General features: G+C 43.1%; 1 protein-coding gene across 1 annotated transcript in view; it reads right to left on the reverse strand.

The window, feature by feature from the left end:
* Positions 1-908: 908 nt before the first annotated feature.
* LOC106934884 (SH3 domain-binding protein 4) overlaps positions 909-8,759 on the reverse strand; it is a 19,978-nt gene continuing 12,127 nt past the window's right edge. Inside the window, exons 2-3 of the mRNA XM_015015044.1 lie at positions 4,539-4,760; positions 909-3,678 (exon numbers count right to left, since the gene is read on the reverse strand). Of these exons, the coding sequence (XP_014870530.1) occupies positions 1,283-3,678; positions 4,539-4,659 (2,517 nt within the window). The 5' untranslated portion in view covers positions 4,660-4,760 and the 3' untranslated portion in view covers positions 909-1,282. The remainder of the gene's footprint in view (positions 3,679-4,538; positions 4,761-8,759) is intronic.

The raw sequence follows: 8,759 nt of genomic DNA on the forward strand, positions 1-8,759 counted from the left end.
CAAGATTTATCCACGATGATGTCAAGAACTTCTCTGCTCTGATCCCAGATGCTTGAAGTCAGTTGTTGCTGCTCAGCAGCTAAGAGTGGCAAAAACTATTATTGGGTCTCGGGGTTTACTACTTCTCCACATCTTTTTAAAAATGTAATGAATAAACAGTCTGTAATTATAAAATTTAAATTTTATAATTACTATCTTTGATGACCAAATTTGTTGGGTTTGACAAAAAAGCAAAACCAGGAGAAAACTGTAAGAATGCTTTTGCCCTCGTCTGCTTTGTCCACAGGATCTCTAGGCTCTTGGCTGCTGAGAAACAGTTTCTTCCTGAAGGTGTGGACTAAGATGAAGTCTTAAATTTTACATCCGAGATGCATGTAGTGCACCAGAGCGACGTTATGAAAGCGCCGCGGACTGGAAGCGGTCTGCATCGTAAACAACTATCCTCCACTGCGAATAGAGAAGTGCAGAGCTGAACAAGGTGGCTGTTAATATTAACTCTGTATTTGGAAGCGTCGCAAACAGAGACAGCTTTGTTCACTTCCTCCGCTACCATTGTTAAAACTCCAAATCTAAAACAGCGCCGAGAATTGATGTCATCACTCACGATTTCTCCTCCTCCTGTTTGCTGATTGGTCTTGGTCAAAAGTCGATGGGAGACAATCTGAGTCGGGGGAGAGACTCAGATTGTCTCAGACTGTGTGGAGGAGAATCCCTCAGGCTGCACTGAAAAATCCACATTTCCATGTCAGCTCAGCACTTTCAAAGCATCAGAAAGACAAAAAGGACTGCCAACCGTATCAGAGCCTGCAGATACGATCTCTGTAATATTTAAAAGTATCAGGACATGAGGCTGTTTTTCTTTCAGCTGTTTTACTGGCTTGTTTATCCCCCCAGGTTGATTTATGTGTCTATATAAGATCAGCTGGATTCATCAGATCAGCAGGTTATATGCAAACTGCACACTGTGAAACTCCAGCAACAGACATGGGTAGGGGGAACAAAGCACTCTGCTGTTTTCCACGGCTCCTCGGGCCCCTGCTACACCTTGGTGCCAACGCAGCAGCTATCAACTCCACTCCCGGCTGAATTAGTAGAACTGGATCACTGCCTGAAGCTTCAGGCCGTAAGCAGCTGCGGAGAGATTATAAACCTGAGGAAAGGATGTTGTTTGAGCGAAATCTCCCAAACATACGGCTGTTTAATTGGACCCACGGAGGAACAAAGGGGATCCAATTGAGACCCAGTGCTTAAAACAAGAGCAAGCAATTAGTGTTCTTTATTTTCATACTAAACAACAGAGGAACGTGCCAAAGCTGCAACTTACAGTCAGGAGCTCTTTCTGGAAGGACTTCCTCTCTTTGCTCTCTGCATTGTTGCAGTCTTCCTTTAGCCTCTCCAGGACCGACGCCACCCTCTCTGGCTCACTGTCCAGCTCTGTGCGGCAGAAATGCGTCAGGGGCAGGTTGACGTAGCCAAGAGCGTCCGCAAAAACGCGCCAGTTGCCGATGTTCTCCATCAGTATAGTTCTTACTGAGGCATAGATGTATGTGAGGAACTTGCAGGGCTTCAGTATTTGCTCCAGCAACAACCAGGTTGTAAGTTCAGGCCCGCTGATGTTAGTGGGCTTTGTCTTGCCAACTATCAGGACATTCTTAGCATGAACAAGCCCTATTTTGCCCTGATAATACCCAATGTACCACTCTTTAGTCCACAACTGGCCCTTCAGCTTGATCAGCTCCTCACTCAGAAGGGCTACAAAGTCTCCTTTTTTGTATTCAAGCAAGTACTGGTTTTTCATTTGCCTGATTACGGTTTTGATTAATTTCCCAAACTTTAGGTTGTTTATTTTTCTGTCCTGGAAAACGGGGTATTTGGTGGCAACAGCAAGAGGAGACAAAACTATCTTCCCCAGCTCCTTCTTCTTCAGGAATCGCCGCTGCACTGACGTCTTTGGGCCTGCTTTCGGTGGCGGTGTTGGTGTTTGGACACAAAACTGAGCAAGGATACAATCTTGGTCGTCTTTGACTTGGATTCTTAGAGTGAAATCCGAAACATCTTCAGCGTTGCGGGTGGAAATCATGTAGATCAGCCTGCTGACTTTGCCTAGTCGGACCTGGAAGCCCCGGACCGCTCGGGCCTGCTCGCTGGCTTTTACCTCATAGTTGGCCATGTTGGAGTAAACCTCAACATGGAGGTCTTGAGGTTTCGACAAGACAAACTGATGTTTACCCCAAAGCTGCAGGGCAACTGGTGGTGCAGACTGCGCCTGCTTACCCGCCTCGCTCACCAACAGGCTCTTTGGAGCACATTCATGGCCAAACATGGCCACCACAGTTTTGAAGGATGGGTGGATGTGTTTTGGACCGTAAACTCCTAAGGTAATCTTTTTAACAACGTGCTCCCAGACTGTGGTTTCAGGCCGTACAGACAGGGCCCGGGTAACCACACACACATACATGCATGGCTCCAGGTTATCCAGGCCCACCTGGACCGTGTCCCCATAGATGTAGGCCTGAGGAATGGGGGCATACGGCCCCTCTTTACAGTCACTCCTCACGCACAAGACTTCTGTCGTCTGCCTGTGCTCCATTTTCACAACAACGGACACTTTCATCTCCAGGGTGATGGTGGTTTTGGCCTCCATGTTGCTGAGTTTGATCTCCAACACGGGGCTGACAGTGGTGCAGCGATCGCTGTTCAGTTCAAGTGGTGAGTCGAGCAGAGCTTTGATTGAGATTTGTTGTGTGTCCCCTTCTGCCACGTGGCCCTCAGGCACCAGGACGCTAATGTTGGTGTCTGGAAGCTGCACGGCTCCTCCTGAGCTGTCCAGACGACAGACAATGTTGGTTTCTACCGGCTGCGTTTGACCCCAGCCCGGGTTCTGACCCAGCGAATCCAGGTCGTGGCAGGACCTGGCCAACTTGCGATGGGTGAGCCATGCCGTGCGGAAGTCCTCCCTGGACTGGAACTGCTCGGGCGCCGGCGCTTTGAGACCTCTGAAGAAACCGCTGGAGGCTTGGGGAGCTTCTGTCTGAGCCTGAAGGATGGACAGTTCAGACAGGCTGTAGGAACGCTTGCTTCTAAAAAACGGGTTGTCTCTTTGAAACGTTTGCCCCACAGCCACAGTGGGACTAAGAGTGTTCAAGCTAAAGACGTGGCTGGAAAAACCATTGTCTCCGGTGTTTCTGGTAGAATTGGGGCCAGAAGAAGAGAGTGTGTCAAACAGAAGGAGGTCAACTGATTTCTCTTTTATCGTCTGATCACTCTGAGAAACCCTGTTTAGAAACGGATTTGTAGAGGTATGGGTTGTTGCAAAAGGATTTCCATTTTGAAAAGTGGTGGGTTTCAGAATTTCTCCTGTCCACTCGCCTAACAGGTCCATTTCTTTAGCTCCCTCCTCGTTACAGTCCGACACCGTGTCTATCACGCCGCTGTCGCTGAAGGATGAGTCTCTGTAGTTGATGGGCTCCACATAGGCGGCGGGGATGTAGCCCATCTCTGTGTTGTTGTGAGCGTACCACCACTCTCCCCCAGACGAGTCAAGAACGTAGAGGAGGTCGCCCTTGGAGAACTTGAGAGTGGTGAAGCTGGATGGGCAGTAGTCCTTTATGGCAACAACTTCCCTCGCGGCACCAAAGGAAGCGGTGGTGTCCAGTCGTAAGGCACTCGGAGAAGGCACTGAAAAAACACAGCAAAGAAAAACATTGGTTTTCTTTTCCCATGCTGCTGTGATGCATACAATCAGTGAATGAAACAATAAGTTGTTTCACGTACAAAGGGTTTAAAAAGTATTCATACCCCTTGAACTCTCAGATTTTTTTTCACACTAAAAAAAAAAGTGAAAAAAAACTTCAATGCATTTGATTGGAGCAAAACCAATGTTCTTTGAGAGCAACATGTTGTTTTACATTCAACCTCAAGAGTAAATACTTTGCAGACCCAACGTAGTTACAGCTGCAAGTTATCTGGAGTGTGAAATGTTTGGGCTTGATCTAATTACACAGAGAGCATCCGTAAACATCTATTCTTATCTCATTTAGATTTACAACCCCAGTTCCAATCCATATTCAATGAGATCACTACAAAGACAAGATATGTCATCTTCAAATGGAGAAACTTTGCTGTTTTTATTTATTTGTTTTTTGTATTTTTTTGCCAAATATTCACTCATTTGGGATTTGATGTCTGCAACACGTCCCAAAAAAGTTGCGACAGGAACAACTAAGTCATTTAAATACTAGCGTGGATGCTAACAGTTGTCATGTTGTAGATCTTTGAGCTGCCATTGGGTGATCAATGCCCCGTCTCTGGTCACTTAGCATAGATGCTAAACATAAAAATTAAAACTTCATCTGACGAGAACGGATCGTCTCGTCTGACAGGTTTTTAGGTGTCCCACACTTCACCAACCTGCAATTAGCATATTCAATGTTTTTAGCATCGTCATTTGTTCTAAAATATATAAATTGTTCCAATCTGCAGTTCAATTAGAAGAAGTCCAACAATGAAAGCACAGTCTTATGATGTGTAATGCTGACCTTTGACATCTGTCAGAGTGGCCTCTGACACTCCCTCGCTGAGATCGACCAGCGTTCCCTCCGATTTGCAGCGAGGAAGAGACGTGTTGTTGTTGTTGGCTCTGATCCGATGAGCGGCCATGATGAGGCCCTTCACCGAGCACAGTGCAGTGACTTCCACAACTCTGGGGCACTTTGTTTTTTATCTCCAGGCAATAATGGATGTCAGCAGCTGCCCAGGTTCTCTGAAAAACACAGAGCACCAAATGATTTACATTATCAGAAAGTGTTTAGTTTGAAAGTAAGTCCTGATGTTATTCTGCAGAGCATTTCAACCCACTTTGAAAACTGTCAGCTCATTCTGTGCGTGTTCAGTAGGGAGCTTATTTGCTTACAGATGAATGTGTGCAGAACTGGGATATAAACAAGTAAACAGGTTTAAAAATTTATGCCAGTTTTGAAAATATCAGGGATTTTAGATGTGTGCTGTTTTTGTCAAGAGTTGTTTATTTGCTCAGATAAATCTAACTTTTACTTGAGATGGTGTTAGTAAACATAACCATAATTCACACAAGGGCAATACATAGTATTTATTCTTCCATGATAATGACAGATATGACAAATCGCCCTTTCCTACCACAGTGTACCATCCTCTGATGCTACTTCCTGCCAAAAAGCTCAAAGCTGACAAGAAATTCAATGTATTTCAATGGCCTCCATAGATACCAGATCTCAATTTAATAAAAAAAAACAACTAAATGCGTGATGTGAGGGAACAAGAAACAGCAACAGAGTGAAGTTTCAACATGGACCAAAGTCTTGTTGGAAAGGTCTCACACCTTGTTGTAGCTGTAGACGACATTAATGCGACTTTTAGATGCTGCTATCCTGCGACTGACTGACTCCTGCATGTTAACTGCTGGAGAGACACCAGCACCCCTTGCTACTCGGATTTTGTTATTTTATTTTAGCATCAGTAGGAATAATGATGGATTCTCTGCATCAAATAAAAGCGATAGGAAAGTTTTATACTAGCCCATACTCTGAATACTCTTCAGTATTCAGGACTGTTCTGTGGAGCATTACTTTGGAAAACCCTGTCAAATACTTGAAAGTGTAGGAAGCTTAAGTATTTAAGCGCAATGTTAAATAATATGTAATGGTATTTATTTTCTTGCAGTTGATAGGCTGCACCCTGAACAGCAAAGAAAATGAAGATTGTGGATGTTAGTGTCTACTGTGTATTAATGCAGGTTAAAGTATATTTGCTGTCTGATCTACTAAAATGATCATTTTCAGTGGAGATCTCAATGTTCACGGATTTCAGCTGTTGGTGAAATCTGTTTCTAACTCCTGATAATTCCTGTGGATCCTGCCAGACTCCAGATGATCTCCAGCTCTTTCTCTCGACCACAGCAATATCAGTCGCTGAGTATTTTGACAGTCTAAGTAAATAAAGCTTACATGACAGAGGTTGAATAAAAATGGACCAAGCAGATATGGGTCAATGGAACAAAGCAGCCTGACATATCGTAAAAGCTTAACTTTAATTCATAACTAATAACCGTGACAGCCCACAAGTGGCTCAGAGAGGAGGACGGGCAGCAGGGCACTGGTCCTGATGTTGATTCTTCTTGTTTGGAGCTCAATAAAACCTCCAAGATATATCTACCCTGATCTATCCTGTGACACCAACTAAATCACTTTGCTCCACTGAAGAAGAAGAAGAAGAAGAAAACTATGTGCTTCTGGAGCCACGTTGCTGCTGAGCGATATTTCCACCGCTGTGAATAAAACACGCCTCATGCAGAAGAAGTGATGACAGTAAAACAAACAGGAGCTCAGTACTGACTTCCCCTTTTTAAAGTGTTTCAGCTTGAAAAATAGGAATTCATGTGTTGAAAGTTCCCTTTAAATTTAGTTGGTATTTAGCTCTCCACCCATTATCTGAACCTGAGTAACTAAAAGCTTTTTGTCAAACCTCGGGGTTCACCGTATGTGACTTCTGTCCACTTCCATGACAAGTTACTTATTGAAACAAAGAAATCTCTGATCTTTATGTAAGATTTGAACCAGCTGGGGATTGGACCATAGAGTCTGACCCAACTCAATATGTCATGATCATGGGTGTCAAAAGCTGCACTGAGGTCCAACAGAACCAGCACTGTGGTTCTTCCAGTCTGTATTTAGATGGATGTCACTGAACAGCCTGAGTACTGTGGAAAACAGACTGATAGACATTATAGTTAGGAAATTATTTAACTGTTGAGACAGATTTTTCAATAATTTTGCTAATGAACAGAACTTTGGAGTTTGGCCTGTAATTCTGCAGCAGTGATTTGTCCAGATTGTTCTTCTTAATCAGTGGTTTGATTACTGAGAGAAAACACCTGATGGAAGTGACGAGTTTACAGGTTCAGAACAAGTAAATAATTTCAACCTGGTTCGGGTTTGACCTCTCTCTGTAATCTGCAAAGTGTGTGGAAGAGAGGAGATAGAAGCAATTTGTTTTACCACCTTAAAAACAAAGCGTGTGCTTGAATACTAACAATGCCAAGCCAGGCACCTAACAAGCTCCAGTCACAACGCCGAGAAGAAACAGCAGAATTTGCCTCCATTAAATTAAAGTTATTCTGTTTCCACATAGAGAAACATTTTCATTTATTTAATTAAATTCGATTTAATGAGGTAGCCACCACTGAGAATAAGCTGCTGCCTCTCATTGCCAGAGCGCCTTTAAATTTAGATTTTTTTTTTCAGGAAGACTTGGCAATGATGGGCAGCAACATAAAACAAAACAGGTAAACATTTTGCAAGACTGTTTCATTTACAAGTTTTCCACTCAGTAAGTATGTCATTTTTTTCTTTAAGTTTTATACATTGTTTTGTATATTGTTACCGCCACCCATCATAATATATATTGTGATATGAATTTTGCACCATATTGCACATCCCTAGCCACTATTATTTTAAAGATATTAATAAATGCTTCCAGAGGTTACTAAAGGTCAACGCTCCCCGTCCCTCCTTCCACAAATCGGACCAAATTGATGACAATCAATTCGGCTACATTTGTGCTGGTTTGTGCACTAAGTGTTTGTTTGTGCAGGTATCGTTTCAAAGAGGATAATAAAAATGTTTCCAGACGTCATTATAGGTCAACAGAACAGACTTCATGACTTCCCAAGGAGTAGAATCATCTGCCTCTTCATCATTAGTGCTTATGTCAAAATCTGTTTTGCCTGATAGATGCAAAAATGGTAAATGGACTGAACTTACTGGTGAAAACATTTGATAACTAGAAACCATGAAGTCACAGCAGTATTCAGCAAGAATATCCCAATTTGGCCTTCTTCTGAGAACCATGCAGTCCTACAGAAATGAATTGTGCACAACATAAATTTTATGACAGAGTGGCAATAAGGAAGCAGCAGTTGGAAAACGGCCTAAGTCATCCGATTTGCCTCAAACTCTCTCTATCACATGAGATCCCAGTCAAATAAACAGACGTGTTTGATTGTAACAAGGTAAAATGTGGAAAAGTTCAAGAGGTTTGTGCACTTTTGCAAGGCGCTCTCTGGAAAGTGAACTCAGGAAGCTGCTTTATCGCTGTTACACTGTTAATGCCATCCAAATGTTCGGCACACTTGAAGGAAAGTGATGGGGGACGTACAGGGTGAGGAGAGGTCAGATGTAAGCTCTGGGTGGTCTCCAGCAGTAGATACCCAGACTTCAGCCTGACCACCCTGCTCAGTTTAACAAACTCCCAAAACAAAGCAAGGCAAAACAATAGTGGGTGGGGTCCCTGTAAACTGGAGAAAGCACAACAGGAAAACTCTCTGAGGTAAATCTCCATGTATTGCCTGGTAATACGTTGCTAGCAAAGGCTGTGATGAAGCTCAGTGTGCTTCCCTCCTGACTTCTCCAATAACATTCCTGCTCAGTCTAATCGCTCAGCTGTCAGAAGACTGGCACTGGCAGCCTTTTAAGTTGCAGCATTTTTAAAACCGTCACTATGTTATGTCGGTATAATGACATTGTGATCTGTGAGAAGATGAAGCTCCTTCACCTGCTTTCTGAGCTGCAGCTGCATTTATGTTGTATTATTTCATATGTTCTTCTGGTTGTCCCAGTATCTCATAGGATCCGTTCATTTGGAACCGCAAAGGACAGGAGATAATAATAATAATAATAATAATAATAATAATAATAATAATAATAATAATAATAATAATAATAATA

This window comes from Poecilia latipinna, unplaced genomic scaffold (genome assembly GCF_001443285.1).
Source record: "Poecilia latipinna isolate Pla-1442-1.1 unplaced genomic scaffold, P_latipinna-1.0 Scaffold1877, whole genome shotgun sequence".
Taxonomy (NCBI): domain Eukaryota; kingdom Metazoa; phylum Chordata; class Actinopteri; order Cyprinodontiformes; family Poeciliidae; genus Poecilia; species Poecilia latipinna.